Source organism: Heptranchias perlo, chromosome 14, assembly GCF_035084215.1.
Source record: "Heptranchias perlo isolate sHepPer1 chromosome 14, sHepPer1.hap1, whole genome shotgun sequence".
Classification (NCBI taxonomy): Eukaryota; Metazoa; Chordata; class Chondrichthyes; order Hexanchiformes; family Hexanchidae; genus Heptranchias; species Heptranchias perlo.
Genome location: NC_090338.1, coordinates 24,124,682 through 24,148,776, shown reverse-complemented (window position 1 = coordinate 24,148,776; position 24,095 = coordinate 24,124,682). Strand labels below are relative to the sequence as shown.

The following is a 24,095-nucleotide window of genomic DNA, read 5'->3' as shown; positions in this document are numbered from 1 at the left end:
TGCCTTGTGCCAAATTGTTCCTCGGTGCTCTGAAATCTATTATCAAAACATGCCTGTGCTTTTTAATATTGCCAAGTTTTTCCTATGATGCGAGTTATTTTGCCCATTGGAGAGGAAGAAACAATCTCTAACCTCATTTTTGGGATGACAAAATAGCCATAACAGTTTGTATACACTGCTGAGATCTTTTTCGGGTTTGTCCCTCTCTGGACTAACTTGATCATGATGTTTTAGTTAAAATTACTTTGCATTTCATTGTTGCATTTTGCCTTTGGGGAGTACTACTAATTGCATTAAGATGCTGGTAAAGTACTTTCTCTCCCATTCCTTTGGGTCAATTGCATAGTCATTTGAGTTGGGGAAAAATAGTTGCTGCACCGGCAGAATCGTGCCTGTACATGATTATGTAGTAGTTCTACCATAACAATAAACCCTACCCAACAAGAAGCTACTTTCTATTCAGTTCAGTGCAAGCCAGTTGTTTGTAGTAATTTCTGAACTCAAAGAACAGGTGCTGTTTTTTAAAAATCAAAATACTTGGGACAGCGCTCTTGATTCTCAACTAGGAGTCCCAAGTTCTCCAGATACTTTGAATTGATAGTAAAATGTAGATTTTTGTACCCTTTGTTGACTCAAAGACTAATATGAAGCTTTCTTTTTACTCCTAGGAACAAAACAAATTAAGCCTTCTACTAGAAGATACAGAAAACTGGTTGTACGAAGAAGGCGAGGATCAGGGAAAACAAGTGTACATAGATAAATTGACCGAATTGAAGGTAAATATGTACGGCTTAGTGAGACTCTTCCTGGGAGATACACATGTATGAAATGCATAACTATTTCTCTAACATGCAGTGAAACAAAACTTAGTATTCCTGAAGTTAAAACTTTTACTCTACTTTGTGTTTATAGATTCGTAGGAGTAAAATTTCTGGTTTAAATCATGTGATATTGGTGATAAAACCCTGCCATTCATCGTTGTCGATTATTAGCAAAGCAGACCTAGAAAATGGAATAAAGTTACCTTCGCAAACCCCTGCCACTAGTATATAGAATGGCGCAGACGGGAATGCATTTTTTGTGTTGTTAACAATGAATTGCACATCACACCGGGTGTACAAGGCCTGAGAAATCAAGCAGATACCCATTTCAGCAGATCCCTGCTAAATTCACACCTATGCTTTAACTTCTGTTTGGCCTAAAGTCCACTGTCACATGCGATAGCATCATTATCGTATTGATAATGCACTTGTACTAAAAGTACCATCATTTATTTGTGCAACCTGGCTACATGGAGCAGACATAAAGGCAAGCTCCATACAGAAAGGAGATCTTGGAGGCAGAGGTTTTAAAAACAAAGTCAGTAGCTCTTTTTGCTGTTTTTTCAGTTGGTTGGGAGTTAGCATTAAAACTTCTGGGAATGTTTATATTGAAGCCAAAGCTGCCAAATGTGTGCAAAATCAATGCAACAACAAATTGAATTTATATAGCGCCTTTAACGTAGTAAAACGTCCTAATGCAATGCAAACTATAAGTGAAGCATTTGCAAGAGCTCAACAGAGCAGGAAGATCATTAAACAAGATGGTGAATAGAAAAGGGGTTCCAAGAATACAAAGTTTCACTTTAGCTTTGAGCAACAAGGCATCTAACTGCAAGCTACAGAGCCCCATGCAAGTTGCCATGTCAATTTAAAAATTAATGATGTGGGTTTCTTTAAAAGCAACCCCCATCACAATATTTTATTGTTGAAGTGCTACAAGGTGAAAAAAGACACGTCATGGAGATCAGCTGGTGCTGGAGCCTGACTGCCCAGACCCACAATTATGCCAACAACCATCTGCAGGCCCTGGCACATCCACCAGTCAGTGACCAAAAGCAATTGCCTCTGCGGGCAATGTGTCACCAAAGCTGTACTATTTGGTGTGGGGCGACCTGCACCTAATCTGTGAACAGGGACAGCACTGTTATTGGCAGTTAAGGTCACCACAGCCCTTAGCTTTGCTGTGTGCCGCTTCTTCTGGGCTGGTATAAGGATTGTTGATATGTTGCCCAGCTTGGACAACAATTTGATCTTATCCCGTTGAATAGCAGTAGCAACATGACATTGCTGCTCAATTTCATCACACTGCTGTATTGCCTAAAATACAGGGGTCCTTTTTTTTTTGTTCATTCATGGGATGTGGGCGTCGCTGGCAAGGCCAGCATTTATTGCCCATCCCTAATTGCCCTTGAGAAGGTGGTGGTGAGCCGCCTTCTTGAACCACTGCAGTCCATGTGGTGAAGGTTCTCCCACAGTGCTGTTAGGTAGGGAGTTCCAGGATTTTGACCCAGCGACGATGAAGGAACGGCGATATATTTCCAAGTCGGGATGGTGTGTGACTTGGGGATCGTGCAGGTGGTGTTCCCATGTGCCTGCTGCCCTTGTCCTTCTAGGTGGTAGAGGTTGCAGGTTTGGGAGGTGCTGTCGAAGAAGCCTTGGCGAGTTGCTGCAGTGCATCCTGTGGATGGTACACACTGCAGCCACGGTGCGCCGGTAGTGAAGGGAGTGTGTACCGTCCACACACTCCCTTCACTGGCAGACATGTGGCTGAAAGGGCATCAGGTTCCTGTTCCTGCTCCTGCTCTGACGCTGTGTTTGCTCCTATCCACAGTGACTCACCCAATGCTACCTCCTGAAGCTCACTAGGGTGTGTTTAGCTATGCTGGTACTTGTAAACGTGAATGAGCGGGCTGGAGGCTGCTTTGAGCTACTAACTAATTCTTGGCCACTAATAGAATGCTGACTCCAAAAGGCACTTTTCACTTTTCAAACAGACCTTGCAATGTGTAAAAAGGTTTTGTAGTTGTGTGAATGCCATGTGGCCTTCGTACCATCCATGCAGTGGATGGTACAAAGCCCAGAGCTTGGGAGAGGTCTGCAATTTCACCACCTTGTACTGCCTCCATGCTCTTACAGACAAGAATGTCCAAAGTGCTTCCTCAGAGTGTCAAGGGCTTGTAATTTCTTGGCTCTGCTGTTGGTGTGGGTCTGTTCATTTGTATTAGGAGTCACCTTATCCTGTAAGCAAAGAAGCAGTCTTGAAATGTAAGTTGAAGGAGCACATTTAGTGACAAGTATTTTCCCGAACTACAGCCATGCTATATTGATAAGTCAGTATGCATCATTTAGCTAGGTTGCGTTAGAATGATTTTGCCCTTTTAAGCTGGTACTTTGTCAAGGCTTTCAATTGTAAGTTGCAGTTTAAAAGTGTACCCTGCTGGAGTGAGGGCTTTGTGTGGGCCAGCAGTAAATGTGTGGCCATTACTTTGTGGCATGCACCCTTTGGTTTGGCATGGTTGGATAGCTGTATTCTGTATCTCCTGTCCCCTCTGCCCTCATTTCCAACAACAAATGCGAGGAGCTCTTGAACTTTTGTCACTAAGTTTGAGACCGTCCATTCAACTGCCTCTGCTGTATCCTGTCTTCCCTTTGCTCACCAAGCCAAATTTCCTCCAAGTTTTCCTCTCCCCTAGCTCTGAACCCGAGTCTTTCTCTAGCTTCGCTCCTATCTGCCCTCATGCTTTCCCCAAACTTATCTTGTCCACGAGACCCGCCTCCTGCTCTCTCAATCCCATTCCCACCAAACTGGTAACCACCCAACTTTCCCTCTGGCCCCATGCTAGCTGACATTGTAAATGGTCCTCTCCCTTTCGAAACTGCTGTCATCACTTCCCTCTTCAAAAAGCTCACCCTTGCAAAGCACTATCACATCTCCGACCTCCATTTTCTGTCCATACTCCTTGAATGTGTTGCCGCCTCCAAAGTCTGTGCCCATCTTTCCCACAGTTTGAATCTCACCAATTAGTTTTCCGCCCCTCCCATAGCACTGAGACGGTCCTAATCAAAGTCATAAATGACATTCTCTATGACTGTGACCATAAAGCACTAATTCTCATTGTCTTTCCCGACATCTCTGCAGCCGTTAACACGGTCGATCCCACCATCCTTCTCCGAATGCCTCTCTTATGTTGTCCAGCTGAGTGGGTCTGCCCTCGCTTTGATTCCACTTTTACCCATCCAACCATAGCCAGAGCTTCTTCAGCAATGGGTTCTCTTCCTGCCCTTGTATCATTACCTCTGGAGTCCCCCAACAATCTATTCTTGACCCACTCCTCTTCGTCATCTATATGCTGCACCCTCTGCAACAGTATCCAAACATGTGGCACCAGGTTCCACATGTACGCTGACAACACTCAGCTCTACCTCTCCAGTAGTGCTCTCGACCCCTGCACTACCTTTGTGTTAGATTTACTTATGTGACATTCAGTCCTTGATGAGCCACAATTTCCTCCAGTGAAGCATTGAGAAGACCAGAGCCGTTTGATTTCGGGCCCCCTCCTGCCCCACCCCCCCCACGTAGAAAGTTGTGGCCACTGCAGCCCTTTTAAACAGCTGCAGCAGCGCTGGAATTGCTAACTCCTATCTTCACTCCTTCTCTTCTTTCCCCCCCCCCCCCCCCCCCCCCCCGCCTGAAAAATTGTGAGCTCCCAGCGTAGGCTCAATTAGTGCATGTTCTGCATGGTTAGGAATCTCAACCCAGAAGTTGGGTAAACAATGCTATGTGATTCAGGTGGGCAGAATTTTACACCACAAACTTGTTTGGGTGTTTCTGCAAACGTTGCAAAAATTCTACCCCATGGTTACGGGGAACCAAATTGAGACTTCCCAAATTCACATGGGCTATTTCAGCACACGCAGAAATCTTTCATCCCATCAGATTGGTATAAATTCAAAGCAAACAGGCAAGTTGGCCAGTTTCTGCAACCGTAGCCCCTCCCATTCACTTTTTTGACACATGCCTGTTTTCAAATGAACAAGCATACTTTAATATGCATTCAAGTCCTTAATGTGTCAATTTCTCTTTATAGAAACTTGGTCAGCCAATTCGGGACCGCTATCAAGAGTTTGAGGATCGGCCAAGGGCCTTCGATGAGCTGGGAAGACAGGTGCAGCAGTACATGAAGATAATAAACTCCTATAGAAATAAAGTATGTAAACAAGGACATTTGTCATCAAAAGTAATATCCGATTAAATGAAATGTGTATGTTGAACACATATTATACTCCAGATTCTTTGAGTTTATTCATAATATTTGTAATGGTAATGCTGTTTAATCTGTTAGATTTAGCTTTACACTCTTAATACTATTACTAAATCTCTTAAAGGATATGTGAGGTTGAATTGCAATAGAGGGGTTCAAGTGTCATACATCATGATGTGAAGCATGAGTGATTTGTAACCTACCACTTGAGCTTGAAGATTATCCAATTGCAGCTTTGTTTTTACATAGAATGTACAGCACAGAAACAGGCCATTCGGCCCCATGCCGGTGTTTATGCTCCACATGAGCCTCCTCCCTCCCTACTTCATCTAACCCTTTCTCCCTCATCTTTATATACCTTCCCCTGCATCTATGCTAGTCACCTCAACTACTACTTGTGGTAGTGAGTTCCTCATTCTAACTACTTGGATTTATTAGTAACTATCTTATATTTATGGCCCCTAGTTCTGGTTTCCCCTACAAGTGGGAACATCTCTATTTCTATCCTATCAAACCCTTTCATCATAGGAACAGGAGTAGGCCATTCAGCCTCTCGAGCCCGCTCTGCCATTTGATAAGATCATGGCTGATCTGTGAATCTTAAATACCTCTATCAGGTCACCCCTCAGTCTTCTCTTTCCTAGAGAAAAGACCCCCAGCCTGTTCAATCTTTCTGGATAGGTATAACCTCTCAGTTCTGGTATCATCTTAGTGAATCTTTTTTGCACCTTTTCCAATGCCTCGATATCCTTTTTATAATATGGAGACTGGAGCTGTTCACAGTTCTCCAAGTGTGGTCTAACCAAGGTTCTATACAAGTTTAACATAACTTCTCTGCTTTTCAATTCTATCCCTCTAGAAATGAACCCCAGTGCTTGGTTTGCTTTTTTTAATGGCCTTATTAACCTGCATTGCTACTTTTAGTGATTTGTGTATCTTTACCCCCAGATCCCTCTATTTCTCTACTCCATTTAGACTCTTATTTTCCAAGGAGTATGTGGCCTCCTTATTCTTCTGCCAAAATGTACAACCTCACACTTGCCTATATTGAAATTCATTTGCAAATAAGTTCTGAACGATGACAGCTTTTAAGTACTGGTGCATCTTTCCATTACTCATGGAAGGGCAATTGAAACAGTCTGTTATCTTTTTCCATTATAACATGTTTTTGCACTGGCAGCAGTTGTCCACATGCTCCATGTTGTTGATAGATGATATTTACACACAAATAGATTAACAATTCTGCTGTCTTGGAAATTTGATAAATTCACAGTTGGTTACCAAGAAACGCTGTCCTGTATAGATTGGAGCAATAACTCAAAAGCTACAATATAAGAGAAACATTTTTGAGAGCTGGGCGAAATACTTTGTGCATGGAGGTGTAACAAAATATGTTTCAAATCTGCAGATCTGAACAACAGAACAGGCACTCAACTAGTTTTGGCGAATTAGTGAGAATTATATTGTTCATTGCAGCATCCTTGGTCATGTATATTCATCCAGAGATGTCAGACCACGAGCCCTACTGAATTTTTTTTTTAATTGCTCATGCTTCTGATTCAGCATCTAAGACTGATCCTCACTAGCAATGAAGTGTTTGCTGTTGATACCAGGTATCTTATCTTTTTTTAGAACTGGAACAGCAGGAGTTGTTGGCAAGAAGATGAGCACTTAATTTCTGTTTGTTGGGAGAATTTTTTAAACTCCAAAAAAATGGGAAAAGAGATTTTTAATTAAAATTACTTCCCTTCTTAGTAATGTTCTCCTAAGCAATTATATTAGCATCACAATAACTTGAGTCTCTACGTCTCTGGTTACCCTTTGATTCCCAATGCAAATTCTGTAGTCTTTTTGTACTCTCACCAGCCACTATGTTCAGTTTTGTGAGACTTTCATTATTAGTAAAGTTAAGCGGGGTCTCTTTGGGATCGAGATGGTTCCAAAATGACACGTCTGACTGGAAGTTTAGATCCAATTTAACCCTCAGTAGTAGACTTAGTAATCTGATGTCTGAACCAGGCAGGTCTGCAGTACTTCAGAGCACTTGACAATTGACCAACCAGCCAACCCAGCTCACTAATAGAACCTGGAAATATAGACTTGTCACTGATTGTTCCAGCTGAGCTCAAGATAACCCTGTAGGCTGCTGACCAAATTTTGGGGGAATGTGCCATAGGTGAAGGAAAAATGGGGCATCTAGCTCAAAGATTTGAGTAAAGTTATATTCATTTGTAAAGAAAAGATTATGGCAGGAGAGCTGGCTGCAGATGAAGCTGAAGTGAGCAAGGAGGGACTGGGCCATGTTGGAAAATAGGTGAATTGGAAGGAAGCATATGAGAAAAGGTTTTAAAACAAAAACTGAAAGTGTTTTAAAGCACTGCAAGAGAGCTGTGATACTCTATAATCAACCATGACAAACCAATCACAATACAGGAATTAAGTGTGACAAACAGAAATAGATATGTTTTCTCCCAGCAATTCAGACATTAATCTGTGGTAGATGATGTGGCTAAAATGGAGCTGAAGTAGTTCTTCATATGTGAAGCAAAATACTACGGATGCTAGAAATCTGAAATAAAAACTCATTCTCTCTCCACAGATGCTGCCTGACTTGCTGAGCTTCTCCAGCATTTTCTGTTTCCTTCAAATGTGATATCATTTGATAGTTAGCTGTTGCAAATAAGCTCGTTCATATCAGTGTCTGATTTTTGTGGTTTGCTTTTCCTCCTCTGCTAGGAAGAACAGTATGATCATCTGGATCCAGTGGAGATGGAGAAAGTAGGAAAGCAAGTGCAAGAAGCAATGGAATGGATGAACAGTAAGATGAATTTGCAGAGTAAACAGTCTCTAACACAAGCCCCACTTGTAAAATGTGCAGAAATCCGAACCAAAGTTAAGGTAAGTACAACCTTAGAAGCTATTTAAATAAATTACCATGGGTTTGATTTTCATCTCTGTAATTAGAGCTCCCAAGGCTTCTTAACATTGACTTGCCTGTGTTGTTTGAGCAGGTATATGTACTAATCCAGGCTCCCGGAGACCACTGGAAAAGTGTGACCAGTTTGGTTATTTTGGAAGGTGGGGGGAAGGGAAGGAAAGGAAGAAGCATTAAGAACAGATGTTCTGTAATAACAATTGTTTTATGGTTAGACTGCTTTACTTCTATTTCCATGGATGGCAAATAAAAGTGATAGGGATGGTGCTTGTGAGGATTTTTATTTTTGCCGAATTATCTCATCCTTTGTGATCTTGTATCTTAGAGAATGTATGCTGTAAATACATCATTCATTGAAGCAAGTTTGCTGTTACTTAGGCTACTTATGTTTTCTGTTAATGCGATTCAAATGGGGTTTCCTCCTAAAACTACTTAGTTGTTTATTAATTTGTATTTCCTTTCCTGGAGCCTGAGAGCTAACATCCATCCATCTCTAGAACAAAATGTAGGTAGTGTAATTCTTTACTAGCTTGGAAAAGGAGTTGCAAGGGGTGGACAAACAAACTGGTGCCTTCATGATGGTTGTGTAGAATATTTTCCATATTAATTTTGTTGGCATTGCTGCGAGGGAAAATAGTTATTCTACATGGCCTGCTTAAAAGGTGAAAGCAATACAGTACCTGACGGTGTAGAACATGTGAAGGTTACTATAATTGGTTTTGATAAGAGTACAAGAAAATATAATATAGATTTTTGCTACTTGAAATTATTTTGGGTGATTTGTGCTGTGCGTGTGCGTGCTTTAATGGGTTTTCTTAACTTAGTACAAAATTGTTGATGCTCAAGCCCCCAAAATGTTATGGCTTTGTTGAGGTAAATATGCAGTTAGTATATAGTTTCATGGAAGATTTGGTGAATATGTGGAAGGGTTGCCCAGGAAAGCAGTGAAAGTGGAGAATGTTGTAAATTTGAAGAGAGGAATGGAAAACTTTTTTGCAAACCGAGCTATTGAAGGGTATGAGACATGAAGTGGAGTAACAAGCCTGCGACCTTTTGAAAATGGCTCAATTTGACAGAAATGGTCATTTGTAGTTCTATGTTGGGAACATAGGAAGGGGGCTAGTTAAATACGTCTAGTGATGCGTTATGAGTAAGCACGGTTTTGTGGTGCTTTTATTATCTTAAGGAATAGAGCAAGAATTTCCACATTTTTCCTGAAATTGTCCCTGTTTTTTTTTAATTTTCTAATTCCCCCCCCCCAGAAATTAGCATTACTAGTGATTTCTTTTCTCCCTTTTCCTATGTTTGTAAAATAATGCTGCCACCAGCGTTAATAGTTTTAACTTTCTGTCTCAGGAATTGGTCAATCTTTGCAATCCCATTGTTAGCAAGCCAAAGCCTAAAGCAGAGCCTCCAAAGGAAGAGAAAGAGGCAGAACAGAATGGACCAGTGAACGGGCAACCAAGTGCTGACTCCGAGGGCTCTACGCCTGCTACCACTGAGAATGCCCAGAAAAACGCAGAACAGCACCAACAAACTCTACCAGAGATGGACATTGAGTAACGGTGCAACAGTCATCTACCCAAACTGTTATGTAAAATTTAAAGTCATGGACTCCGCAGGGCAGCTTTTTTCCCCTTTTATGGTGAATGAAGTAACCTGAACCTGGTATTCTTGAACCTCTCCGGCAAATTTAGTAATTTTTTTTAACCCTTCCCTAACTTTGCAATGGGAGGGAAAATAATTGATACAACTGGGGCTTGAATTAAATGTTTTTGTTACAAAAAATTGTTTTGACTTTGCTTGTGGCTTTGTTTCACTGGGGAAAGTTTTTTTTAATTTGCTGTTAGCCCCCTCTCTCCACCCCAAAAGGTGGCGATTGCTGACACTGCAGGACTCGGTTATGAACTTTCCTAGCAAGCTTTCTGCTGGTAATTAGAATGCTGGGTAGCAAAATGTCCACCAGCATTTCACTAAGTCGCTCGTGTTCTGCTCGAGTGCTGTGTTCTTGTTTTGTGTTTTTTTTTGTTTTGTTGGCCTGCATTGATAGTTATTGACAGCTATTAGAAACAAAGCTACATTGCCTGCCTTTTTAAAGAATCCCAATCTTCAAGGAATGCACGAACCATATTTTTCCTTTAGAATGCTACCATCAATTTCCACCTATGTACATGCTACTTATTTGTATTTTACAACAGTCAAGTGTTGAAGTCAAAATTAAAATACTTTGGATCTTATGTTAAAGGGAGAACGTTTTAGGTTCAGTATTCTAAAAATGGAAATAAATCCTGTGTTTGGTCAACAAAAAGAGAGATGCTGTCTGTCCAAATATTTGACAACACAACCGATATTGGTTCACTTCTAAGGCAGATTGTGATTATATATAATTAGTGTATTGGATGTAGCATCAGTTAAGGCTGCTGTACAATTTCTACACTCAATTACATTTCTTAGATCTGTGGCACTGGTTTCTTCCTTTTAATTCCCATATTAAATTTAAATTGTTTGAATATACTCGTGTATGGTAATGTTCATGATTGTTTATGGTGGTGTTGGATGTAAATACAAGTTTTGGGAGGAGGGGAGAGAAAAACCAACAAAATGCTCAGTTGCATTCATATAGCACAGTGTTGACTTTCCAGAAAGAACAGCAAATTCAGAAGAACTGTCAGCGCTGTGTCAGGCTTTATAATGTTGCAATACATGGTCCATAAATAAACACTACAACCAACTCCATATTCATTAAAGGGAAATGCCACACTGCATTTTATTTAATTTGAGAAATTTAACCTGCCAAGTGTTCTGAATCGTGAATAAAAGAGATCCAGATTGTGATAGAATAGTTTTTGTTTGTTACACCTGCAGGATGATGGACCTGTTTTGGCCTAAGTGGAAGATAAACTATATTCAAAAGAACAAGCAGCACTATAGCAAAAGCAATGGTTTTTCTAAGCACTGAGGGAATACTACTGATTCTTCTTTGTGTGGTTAAATTTGGGATGGATGATGGCTTGGTGACCAATTTTCAATCTCCTGTAGCTGGGCCATTAAATTTTCTGAGAGCATTTATGAACTCCAAAATAAACATGTTTGTTTTTCTTTTCCATGTGTTAGCTTATGCAAAAATGTAAGTGCAGAAACCAAGTACAAATTGAACTATGACGCAAGTTCCCCAGAATGCATTGTGTGAAGAAGCAATGCTTCCTCACACCCACACCCCAAAACAATGAATTATTGTAACTTGGGCAGCCACAAATAATCGAAGGTATATGGCACCGGATTAAAAATGAGTAGCCAAGTTATCTTTTCTCCCTCTCCCATAATCTACTGTGTTGTTTTTCTGCATGGAATGAAGGTTGGTGTTTGCTTTAGTGACATTGAACTTTGTTGTCAGTTTTCATAGTGTTGTAACTGGATATTAGTTTTATATAGAAAAGAATAAACGGTCACGGCAGAGGACGGAATGTAAGGAGAATCCTGCTGTGGATATGCCAGTCTTTTTTTAAAAAAGGATGTGTGCCCCCTCCTCCATACACTACTTACATTTCATCCCTCAACTGCCTTGTATGTTGTACACAGGTTACTTCAGTTATTTTAATAACCCGGTGTGTAATGTACCGTGTATGATATAAGACCAGTTAAGAGATCCCTGTTTGCTGAGAAATTAGTCAAGTCTGTCCAGTTTCCAGTTTGTTGCTTAAGTATTGCATACTGAGTTATGAAGCTGCACCTCAATATAACAGGTGGTAATTCATTATAGTCATCAGACTGTATAATTTCAAGGACTGTAAGTCTTGCAAACACTGTCCATTGGCCTACCATGTCACAAGGCTTGAGAGTTGCTATTTCCACTGTATATTTATACTCTTGCTATTTCACTGAACAGAGTGTGAAATGCAATAAAAGAAATTGAATGAAAATTTTGTGTTTTTTTAAACGAAGGTCACTAAATTAAGTGGTGTCTTGGTTGATTTCAAATGGGCTGGGAGGGAAGATTATCTCAAGAAATCCAGTTACTCTTTCCTTCTAAGGGAGTGACTCAGTGGGTAACTCAAGTGTTCTAGAATTGAGCCGTATAGACTAGAGTACTTTAGTTGACCTCATGTCCCTGAGTTGAAAGAGGAGAAAGTGCATCAAATTCAAATGTCCTGCCTCTGACTTTATCATTCTTGCCTTCTTTAACCCCTCCCACCCCCATGCTATAAATTGCATGTTAGTGATGACAGGATTGGGTTAATCTACAGTACTTCTTTCTTCCCTTCCCACATCATAGGGTCATTCATTGGCCTAGGCTTTCCTCTCCTACTTCTTGATTGGGCTGCATCTGCAAGGGGATACCACACTGACCCTGGACAACATTTTAGCCTTTAGCATATTGGAGGTAGTCTCCAATAATAGGATAAAATTCTGACCTGGTAGGCGTGGAGGAAGGGACCGCATATCTGTCGCAGTGTGAGCAGGGATTTTTAAAATAAATTCTCTTTTGCCCCCCCCCCACCTTCCTCGACCCGTGCACCCAGCATTCAAATGGCAGGAAACAAGGCGGAATCTGCATTTCTATCTTTTGCATACTCTTTACATGTACAAGACTATTGTTCTTTCAGCCACTAACCCAGCACAGTTGAAATAAAGTAAAACAAACTTAAAACGTTGATGACAATTTCAATGTTTATTCGATAAAGGCCACTCTAAAGAGGTCAAACATTGGAGTTTGCACAGTTTCTGAGCTGAATACTTTCTATACAACGTAACAAAACAAACATACGGTTTCAAGCCACAATTTCAAAAAGGCACCAACCAGCATCAGTTTTTAGCTTATATAGCATTTGTCTAACAGCTATCAATGGTTTCACATTGGAAGATAAACATCTTTGAGATGCAAGCAAGTTCTTCATGCTGTTTCTTTCAAAACAAAAAAGGCTACAGAATAGTTTATTAAAAAACAAACTACAGGTTCTCAATGTTTAAGTAATCATCTCTATGCAAAACACTTTTGTTAGTATTGAAACCAAATGTTTAGCAACTCTTTACAAAATGAAAATCAAAGTATGCTTTAAGTTTAAAATATAGAAGTCATAGTTGTTACAAAATTACTTTGTAAACTTTTTTTTCGCAGGCTTATAACTAAGCCTGACATATATTGCACTGCACCAATGAAAATGATCAATTCATTGGCTAAAATGAATACAAGCCCAATTTAAATAAATTTTAAAATAAACATAAGGCCAGCAACAAAAAACACAAAACTGAGTTAGAGTGCAAATCTCTTAAAGCAGACAGTGAGAAAAATTACTTTTAGAAAACTTCACCTGTAGAGTCCTGAAGTATTATAAAATTTTTACATTTGTCAATCTCCATTTGGTTCGTTTCAATCCTTGTTTTCTTCCTCCATATACATACATCCTTTATTACTGCTCACTTCAATGATTTTGAAACAGTCAAGCCAAATGGAAAAATTCAAAAACACTTTCAACACAAAATGCATTTTACAGTAATACATAAGTCTCAAGCACACTGAATCACATAACCTAGTAACTGAATGTAAATAACTTTAAATAGCAAGTTTATTATACAAGCTTCTTGTGTTTAATCAAGAAATCCCCTCCCAGATACTAGTAATGTAAAGTACCAGTTCTCTTTACTGCTAGTAACCTGGTGACCAACAAGCTAAATACTCAATGTAGAGCATGCTCAATTCACAAAATGGTATCAGTAAAAAAGCAGCATAAGCAGAGAGGCAAAACATTAAGTAGAGTTGCTGCAGCAAACAAAAAAAGAATTTTAGTAAGCTAAGAAGCTAGAGTTTTTTTTAAAAAACAAAACTATGTAAAAAAAAAAATAATTGTTACCCCCTTCACTGATTTAATGTGGAATTTATCTAGGCATTTTTATATTTTAAAAAAGTGCTAAAAATATGACCTAGTGTCTTTCCAACATTCCCATTTGGGAATCAACCTTTCAAGCAGTGAATGCACTAGGTACAGCACTACACTAATCTAGGTTTTTTTTTAATAAAAAAAGGTGCTAAAGTATTCCAACCATTCCTTACATTAAAAAAGAATCCCACTGGTTGGTTTTATGGCACATAACTCCTTCACGGTTCAGATACAAACTCAATAACCAATTCCTCTAAAATCCATGCCCAAAAGCCTCATCTTCATAGTAACCCAATTTCTATTCATTTCCTCAAACCACTTTCCAAAAATACCTGGTTACCCCACTCCAACATTTTCACAAGTTAGGGAACTGCAGTCAAGCAACTTCTATGCTTAGGGACTATCCTGAAGTTAAAACAAACCTTCACTATGGATTCCCCTGCAGACTAAAATAAAACAAAATAGGGAAATCTAAATAATAGTCTTGTTTAAAAGCATAGCAACTGTATTATGCAACAATCGGGACGAATAGCTCTCCCAAAAAGGGCGCAGGATTCTTATGGAAGGGGGGCACTAATAATACAGCGCTATGGAACCAATCGTGGGGGTAGTGAGATTTCCCAAACGATTAGTCTGCCCATAGAAACAACTCTCAGTACTGCACTGAAGAGAATATTTATGTAATTCAAGTCTTGGGAGTGCAGCTTGAACACACAATCTTCTGACTCGGGTGACAGTACTATCACTGAGCCAATGCTTGCACAAATGGTTATCTTCAGCACTTAAGGCAAGTGCATTTTTATTTCCCTTCCCTCCAATTGCATTTATTGTTGTGGATGTGGACTGGCTGCATATCACCTTATCCAGGGAGGCATGAGATGTAACTTGTTGAGGCAGCGGACACTGAATGAGAAAATGAAGGGAGAGTTACAAAACTGTAGGCTCTTCTCAGCCATTGATACAGCAAAAAAATAAACCAAGGACCAGACAATCACATCAGATACATAAAGTAGCCTTGATAGGATAAATGCAAATAAATCACTTTCCAGTCCACTTATGGGATATGTATGCATCTAATTGCAATTCAATTCTTTTAGTTTGGGGTGGGAGGAAGGGAGAAGGTCATGATTGTTAAGTGATCTGTATGCTAATAGAACTTGCCTCAGGGAGAATCAATAAATTTCCATTGCCCTAGTGAATGAGACATACAAATTTAAATCACTACAACAATGAACTTATCTAGATAATAAAAACTTAATTTGAGTTTTTAAATTAAACCAATGAAATGAATAAAGGATGATTCCATATAAAGTCATATATTTGTCTGAACCCTACTTTCAACTATCAAAAATTGAATAATTAAGTACCTGTATGCAAAAGGTTAGACCCCCATAATGATCACATCTCAGAATTTTAAAACTTTTGGAAGATCAATAGTAAAAAAATAGCTGCCAGTGTTAATTTTCTGAACTACATCCTGCACACTGCTTCACTGCAAGCTGTAGATCTTGAATAGAAGGACTCTTCTTGTGAAGACTTAACAAAAATAGTTCACTGTTGAGGCACTTAATCTGACAAACGTCGGTCCTTTTTAGTGCACAATGTATTAAGGTTCTGCAAGAGAAAAAAAAATGGAAACCAAGCATTAGGATTTGTTTTTCTGAACTTATGGCTCATAAGCCAAAATGTCAATTTCCAGACATCAGGGTGTCTGAACATTTGCTATACGACAGCATAAAACTTTTCTATATCTCATGCACACAAGCAACAGCACATTAAGCATAAAAGAAAAGTGATCCAAGGTTAGAACATAGCAGTATTTGGTTTCTGTTATAAGTTTAGGGTCATGCTTTAGATATTCTCTAGGGTACGGCAGTGATGGTTTGAGCATCTCAAGTTCAGGGATGTACCCGTACTTCAATATCTAACTTTATGATAGCATAACCCAGGAGTGTAACAATTGTACCCCCCACCCCTGGTGATTTGAATCAGATATTCATATATTTCACACGTGTCCTCAAGTGCCTCTACAAACTCCTTGAAGATGGACAAAAAAAAGCACTTGATGAGGCCAGATACAAATTGCTAAGCTGCTTTATTTCACAGCAAGTGAAGATAACAGGGCAAACAACGCAATTAATCCAATCAGTACAACTTGTCTTTGTGTAATAATACAAAATAATTAAGATGCTATGCTTCTCCACATCAGTGGATTGTCTTACTTGGCTTCAACAAAGTAACTCCTAGCAATTCTCCTGCATGCTAAACCTATAAGCCTGGCCTTTGATAATTCCAACTGTGTCTTTTTTTTAAAAAAACATTCTCTGTTCACAATCTTAAACAAGGCCAGCCAGATGATCTGCCAATCAACATAATGGGTATGAGGTGTATACTGATTACCGAGACAAACTATTGAATTCTTATGGTTTGCAATTTTTGGGGAAAATTAATTTTAACAAGTGCTTTTTTAAAAAAAAATAGCTTGTGAACGCACCTTTAAAAATACATTTAAAAGTAATTCTCCACCCCCTGCACCATGAAAAAAATGTTCCAAAAAATATCCTGAAATGAGTGTTTCATTCCTTTTGCATAGTTTCCATATGCAGCATTCAGTTATCAAAAAAAGTTGGAACTATTCTTGTAGAGGAACACATACAATTTGTCTATCATTTCTAAAAAGAGTAAAGGAAGTGCAATTCCAATTTGGTCATTTCTATACACCTATTAATATATGGTTCAACAGCAGCAGAGAGGGAACAGAATGGCTGCCCACTCAGTCGGGTAATGATAACATGGGCAGGGGGAGGAGAGCACACATTTATGGTGGTAGGGGGAAATGAATTCAGAGGGATCATAGGTTTGCAATTGGGTTCTAAAACAAAAAACATGTCTACTGTAAGTTTAATTGATTTCTGCAAAAGATTGCAGCTGTCCATACCTCGTTCAGTGCAAGTGGCAGCTTCAGGGATCGTTGGAAGAGGAGTTATACGATGGTAACTGCGAAGTTGCCTAGATGTGCGTCTTGATACAATCCACATGAGCTTTTTGTTATTAGGTCTGGAGCACCTGGATGATGAATACTCTGCTAAACATTTTGCAACAAGTTCTCTCCAGTAGAACAAATCATGGTCACGTATCTGTGGGAAACAGAAAATAGTTATGAAACTAGACCATTTTCTCCTTTTCTCCCAAAAAAGATGAACTGAGACAACAGTCAAATCTCTCTGCCAGAGTGTTTTAACCTATTGTCAGTTTCAAAAATAACACAGCCACTAATTCAGTGGAGGTCACCGTTGGAACCAGCTGAAGAGAATTGCACCATTCATTTTGTAGGTAATCCTGGAACTAACTATGAAAGGCAGTGCTGATCATGCCATGGGGAAATACAAGACGGCAATTTTATTGGGGCTTCAAGATGTGTACTACCCAAGGAGACAACCCATTACTACACCAAAAAACATGCAGCTATAGAGACACTGGGGGCGATAGCGAATCGACAGCCTGTTTTACACTACGTCCAATTTTCTAAATCGGGCAGAGTGTAAAATGGGTGGCCGGCTCGCTATTGCCAGTTTCGCGATACTGGTAGAGACTAATTTCACCCCCACAAGGTTGACCCTCGATTTCCCATGGTATTGCTTAAGTTAAAAAAAAAATCTTTTCACAAACACCCTCCTTATAAAATATTCATCCTGTTCCACTATTAAAGTACACAAAATCCTTGATGAAAACCATTTTGCCAAAACCCAAGTTCCTTGGCATAGTTTCTCTAGAAGACAGCAAGTACTCTTAGTCGAATTATCTTCTATTTAAATCCTTAACTCCTTAGTTTAGAAAGGACCTATATCAGCAGTTTTATTTTTAACTACAAGGTAAATCTGCTGCCTAGTGTCACACAGCTTAATGTAACACTATACCACTCACATTGGAATGCTGCTGTAGACTCTCTATGGTCTCCATTAATTCATGCAACTTTTGAGTTTGGACCTCCAGTGCGAGGATTGACAGTGCCAATATGGAGGGCTAAAAAATACAAAAATGTTATGCAAAAAAAATGAAACATTTTATTTTTTTAAAAAAAGTTTCTTTCACTAGTGTCTAAACTTACTTTAGTCTTGGAGAAAACAAAGCGACAATTACAAGCTTTAAGCTGGGATTCGAGTCGTTCAAGATTCAGCATCGTCTTCCTAAAAAGAGGCAGTGTGTCAGACAAATTCTATTCTTCAGGTAATCTAGTAGTGTCAAAAGCAGTTGTACAATTTCTCTACACATTAGAGGACTCAACTCTCATCAATCCAATATAGCATGCAATATACAGGAGAATTGTCCCTTATATTAAATTTTCCCCTCTTCATCCACATTTTGCACACAACCTACACATAACTCCTGGCTAAGAGCAAACAAATAAATGGTAGCCAAGCCTCTGCAAACTAACTCGCCAAAAGAAGCTGCACAAGAGTCACCCCTGGGGCTGGGAAAAGTACATTATCCACTGGGGAAAGTCTGACCAATCTTGTGTGGAAACATTAGAGCTACATTAGCACCACAAGATTAGGCTCTTGTCCTCAAGATTATTGAATAATATAATCCATGTTGTAGCAATGTTGGGGTTTCAACACCCTAAATAACTCCTTCATTTTGTTCTATCATTTTGTCCACTTATATTCAGTAAGTTACTTTCATAGCCAGTGCCTCGCCAGTCACTTATATAGTAAGATGCAGTTAAATTAAGAGCACTAGAAAATTGCAGAACCGCACCCCCCACCCCATCTCGGCACAGAATTGCCAGTATTGGGCATTACTATTTTCTACAGAACCTTTAAACTCTGTTCAGGCAAGTACTTGCAATATACAGACCTAAACGTTAATTAGAAATGCAAAAGCCTGTATGAAGCCAATATCTCACTTGCAGCGGCAAAGTGATATTTCCAACTCCCACTTACCACTGCAGGTAACACAAACTGCCCCTGGGCTGATAGATCTAACACAAGGTAACCAAAATGATAACTCAAACCAAATTAAAATAACACTGAAGTCACCCATACCTTTCAGATGCAGAACAGTTCAGAATGAGTTTGTGATACAGTCGCAGAAAGTTCAAGATAGTTGGAGCTTTCACTCTCCAGTACAGCTTTTCCAGTATAATACTCTCCATCCTCATCATATCTGAAACTGTGAATCTACATTGACTGATTCGAATCAGGTCACTGGCGAGCGGAATATTGTGCTCCTCTTCAGTTGCCTTTACAGCGAGATAAAAGCAGCACAGGCCAACACAGCACAAATGTTTCGGCTGCACCTGGAACCAAAGAATATACTTCGCTAATCAATTGCATTTTTAAAAGAAAGTCAAACATGCTGCAAACACTCAACAAATGCCACAGCCATCTACAAGAAGTTACAGAGATCATCTACAGATTTTTAAAAAATATCATTTTACTTTGCATTTAAACTTTTAGGTAAGCCAAATAAGACTATAGACTTATATAGAACATATGAAAGAAAGGGAGGCATCTTATTAGTGCCCAGCACCAGCATCTCCAACCATCTGTACATCACCAACAGGCCCATAATTTATCTTAAAGTGACTCAAGTATGTAGTTAAATCTAATATTAAGTCTTGTGCATTAACATACACTCCCTACAAGTGTCACACTTTGTTGATAACATCCCCTTTATAAAATACACTGTATTTGACTCACTACAAACATCACAGGGGATCTGCTAGTAATGTGAAAACATTTTTTTTAAATATTAAGGTGTTACAATATTCAGTCCAGCCCTGATGAGTCACATGCACTTGGGTCAGGCAACTGCAGAAATCTGAATGTGAATCCAGAAAAAGCACATTTTGTATCCAGGCAGTATCAAGCTGAATTGATAGCTCTGGACTCACACAATCTGCAGTTCAGTCCAACTGTAGGAATGTACTCATGATATCAAAGGAAACGTCATTCCCGATAAGAACATAAGAAATAGGAGCAGGAGCAGGCCATTCGGTCCCTCGAGCCTGCTCTGCCATTCAATAAGATCATGGCTGATCTGCCTCAACTTCACTTTCTCACCCTATCCCCATATCCCTTGATTCCCTTAGTGTCCAAATATCTATCGATCTCAGCCTTGAATATACTAAACGACTGAGCATCCACAGCCCTCTGGGGTACAGAATGCCAAAGATTCGCAACCCTCGAGTGAAGAAATTTTTCCTCATCTCGGTCCTAAATGGCGAGATAAAGTGTTGCCAGCAAGTTTACACTGAACTCTTTCATTCTCTATTCCTGGATTACATTTAATGGGAGTCTCCATTGTAAATGGTGAGAAGAAGCATTACAATGGATCTACAGTGCTAGTACTGTGCAATTATGCAAGCCTTTTTTCATATATTAATATCTGCACATGATTTTGTTATAGTTGTCATGTTTTTTCTCATGCAGTAGCAGAGGAAAAATAATTCAATAGCCTCACCTTCATCAACCCTAAGAATCTATCAAGCAAACTGACAGCCAGGACAAATGCGTCTGTGCTAAAGCCAAAGAACTGGGACAGACTAAGGAGGTCCTTGACTTCAAGTTCTCTCAGTCGCACAGTCATCCTGATTCCATTTTCAGGTGCTGATTCGATGACCTTCAAACCGTTTATCCTTGGCTGATATTTTGGTTCTTGTTCCAATTGTACATTTAGCTGGCTCACAAGTGCCAGGATTTCACTGTTTGCTCCCTTTGTGTCAATTCCAATCATCTGAAACGCAAGGTAAACAACACAATATTGTCATCAATACAATACAGCCAAGTAAATACTGCAGTACCATTGTGATATACAACGGGTTTCAATTATACACCAAAATACGATTAGAGATCCAAATGCGTATGCCTCCTTTAAAAACTCTTCTTGACAACTGGATCTGTCTTGAATTCAACACAGGATAGCTAAGTGTTAATCTGCTCTTTACAAAACAGGTACTCAGCTTTCAGAATCAGCCCTTAGCATGAGGAAAGAAGCTCAGTTGATTTCTGAATTCAAGTGCACCTTGCACAAACTAGCACCCATGGGCCAAAGGTGGCCCACGGAGCCCAGGCAACGCAGTCCGATATGTGCTTCCATTTCTAATTGGTTGATTTGTCCTATTTGAATTCGGTGGGTCTCGGGGTTTGGAAAAGGCTGTTCTTAGCACTGTTGACTCATTTGTGAATAAATCCAAAATCAGAACCACAAGCTCTATTTGTATTAGTGACTTCAGACATGCAAATCATGGGAGCATGGATTTAAAATGTATGATATGTAGCCCCTGAGGATCCATGGTAGGCACCCATTATACCAACAAAGACAAAAAGCTTGGAACCCCTGCTGTAAATCCTTTTTCCCGCACATCCTAGGTGCATGTAACAGATTTATGTCCCAAACTATGTCAAGTGCTGCAGAGACATTTACCAACCTACTTGCTTCTGTACAAAGCCAGGAACACATGCAGACAAGAATGTACATCGTACAAGAGAAAGAATTTCCAAGCAGCAAAATAAAGTTCCTCTACGTATTATAGGATGGCAGATGGTAATGGAGGCTGCTTTATCTCAATGTGTAAGATGAACATCCAGAGGCGTGGAATCGCAACAGACACCCCGAGCTAAGTAGTGGCAAAAGAATAAAACTGCTTATTTAGACAAATTCTAATCATAAATTACATTAGAGTTTTCTTAATCATCATTAATTTCTACTTTAAAACACACACACTGGCACAGCAAACACACTAAATCCACCAGCCCAGAATATGTCAAGTACCTAAGTGATACATGTTTCCTTCCCCTCAACAGTGGATTAACAGCAGCTAGCCATTACATGTGAAGACAGATTTAAAAAATACAAAATTTGATGAAAATATAAAAGTACTCAAAATACACAGCAGGTCTATCAACATATGTTGACAGAAAAAGCAGGCTAGCATTTTGGGTGTAATCACTATCAGAACCCTTCATTCGGAGTTCTGACTCAAAATATTAACCTAAACGTTTCTTCTACAGATGCTTATGGACTTGCTGTATATTTCAGCATATGCAGCACTCTGGTAAGTTATTAATAAGCGATTGGAAACACAATCGTGGGGTGGCAGCTTAATCAATATTCTAGCCGGGTTATTTTAAAAAAACAGCCTAGGTTAGCTTGAATCTAACAGTAGCAATGGGCCGCTGAACAGACTGGAATTTCTGCTGAGCATACTAGTCCCTCCCCCACTGTAAGCCTCACCAGTCACCAGTTCAGGGTCAGCCCCGGAGGCGGGGAGCATCACGAACAGCAGCAGACGCCAGCCCGGGGCCTCATGTCTCCGCACACACAGAATATGCCCGGACTTGTCCCACTGCCATCTCCAGGCCGGGGATCGGTGCATTTTCCAGTTGCTTCATACAAACTGGCGACAAATGTAGCAGAATCAGCAGACACCGTGTCGTTCAGCATTGGCACCGGGCGTTTCACCGAGATTAAATTATAATTAGGTCAGGCAGCATCTGTGGAGAAAGGAGCGGAGTTAACGTTTCAGGTCTGAAGAAAGGTCATCGACCCGAAACGTTAACTGTTTCTTTCTCCACAGTTGCTGCCTGACTTGCTGAGCTTCTCCAGTATTTTCTGTTTTTATTTCAGATTTTCAGCATCCGCAGTATTTTGATTTTGGTTAAAATGTAACTAGTAGTTACAATGTAACCAGAGAAACTACAGTGCAGCCGGGAATTCAGCACAGTGCAGGACACAGCAAGTTGTTACTCACATCTTTTTCCAAAAACTACAGATGCAATACACACACATATATATATATATATATATAGTGAATACAAATATATAAACTGATGCACATAAGTTATACATATATAATAGACATAGTATTGAACAAATATATATCTCCTCCGTTTCTCCACCAAACTCTGGCTCTGTAGATTACCAAAGCGTCTTTCCTTCAGTAAGATATTTTAAATATTACATGAACTAATATCGAATGGTTTCAGTTTTTAAATCCACCGTTTAGAATATAAAATTACCTTCTCGTCCTCACTCGGTTCCCCGATTCTCTGGGGCCCCTTTTAAAACAATCGTCTCTTTTTAAAGCCACCGTGATGTCCCACCCTTGTTTCACGCCAATTGGTCCTCTTTCTTTCTCCGGATCGCCCAACGCACGATTTCTTCACTTCCCATTCCTCAGTTCCGAAGTCAATCAAATTGCCCTTTACTTTGACCCTGTCCATTTCCAGACAGGCTCATTTGCAATTGATAAGAAAAAAAAGAAAAGAAACCCTGGATCCCTCCGCATTTAATAAACGCTTAAAATTAGGAGACAGTGATCGGAAAATCTAATCTCAGTTTGACTGCAGCATGAACGAATGTTTGACTCCTTTCCGAGCGCTGATTCCTACGCCGTGAATTAAACCGCTTCACTCGGTTATAGTTCACAGTTTTTACAATAAGTTCGAGTTTGCAAAAAAAAAGTTCGCCCACAGTTAGATTTCAAGCGGCTCGATCTTGTCTCGAAAGATTATTTATATAATCTGCACTGTATATACACAAATACCGCAAGAAACGAGTGGCATTTTTCCATTGTCACTGTAAAACTTACTTTATAAAGCGTCCAGACGTTTAACGTATTGTACTTTTATTCAATTTTGACACATCCAAGGTTACAAAAGATCTGCAAATGTATTCACTTTTTTTCCATTTGTAGATTACACAACAGGTCAATTTTGTATTAACTAAATCTGGCAGGAATGCAAATCAACTATAAAGGAAGACAGCTACAGGAGAGGAGTAGAACTGAATTGTGTAAGGAACGGGTTACTTTAAATGGAATGCCTACCGTTTCATTAATCAAAAAAAAAGGTCAAACGTTACTTATTGTTTGCCCAGCAAATGATGACAATAGCCGCATCAAACAAAAAAAAAATCCTTTCAATGGTCGTTGATGCAGCAGTACAGCCTGCCAGCTGCACAGGCAGATCAGGGCAGGGAAACCACAGCAACAAACTGAATGGCACGGCTGGCTCGATTCAAAAGTGAATTGTTTAAATCCTTTACAGCGAATGCAATGCTGTAAACGACTCCATACGCTCAAGTTCAACAGAAGCTGCTGGTACAGCTAATATGTAAATAGGAAGTGAATATACAAATAATGTCTTAGTACTTTTTTATGTGTCCAATTTCCAAAAATCAGGAAGGAACTATTCTC

General features: G+C 39.6%; 2 protein-coding genes across 5 annotated transcripts in view; one reads left to right on the top strand and one right to left on the bottom strand.

The window, feature by feature from the left end:
* The window catches only part of LOC137332364 (heat shock 70 kDa protein 4-like), a 61,823-nt gene extending 49,885 nt beyond the window's left edge, over positions 1-11,938 (top strand). Inside the window, exons 16-19 of the mRNA XM_067996130.1 lie at positions 669-776; positions 4,910-5,029; positions 7,820-7,981; positions 9,375-11,938. Coding sequence (XP_067852231.1) covers positions 669-776; positions 4,910-5,029; positions 7,820-7,981; positions 9,375-9,581 — 597 coding nt within the window. The 3' untranslated portion in view covers positions 9,582-11,938. The remainder of the gene's footprint in view (positions 1-668; positions 777-4,909; positions 5,030-7,819; positions 7,982-9,374) is intronic.
* A 730-nt stretch (positions 11,939-12,668) lies between these two features.
* ccng1 (cyclin G1) lies at positions 12,669-23,578 on the bottom strand. 4 transcript variants are annotated; one of them, XR_010965639.1, is made up of 8 exons: positions 22,918-23,238; positions 20,360-20,632; positions 18,940-19,193; positions 18,003-18,081; positions 17,819-17,917; positions 16,833-17,031; positions 15,262-15,508; positions 12,669-14,797 (listed from the first exon to the last, which is right to left on the bottom strand). XR_010965639.1 is itself a non-coding variant. In XM_067996128.1 (8 exons), exons 3-8 carry the CDS (start codon positions 20,630-20,632, stop codon positions 15,501-15,503), a joined length of 912 nt encoding a protein of 303 aa, XP_067852229.1. In that variant the 5' UTR covers positions 22,133-22,392; positions 22,918-23,239; the 3' UTR covers positions 12,669-15,500. The 4 variants fall into 4 exon arrangements, 3 of the variants coding, with proteins under 3 accessions (XP_067852229.1, XP_067852230.1, XP_067852227.1); XM_067996128.1 differs by adding an exon at positions 22,133-22,392 and having other exon boundaries at positions 12,669-15,508; positions 22,918-23,239; XM_067996129.1 differs by lacking the exon at positions 22,918-23,238 and adding an exon at positions 23,490-23,578 and having other exon boundaries at positions 12,669-15,508.
* Positions 23,579-24,095: the final 517 nt, after the last annotated feature.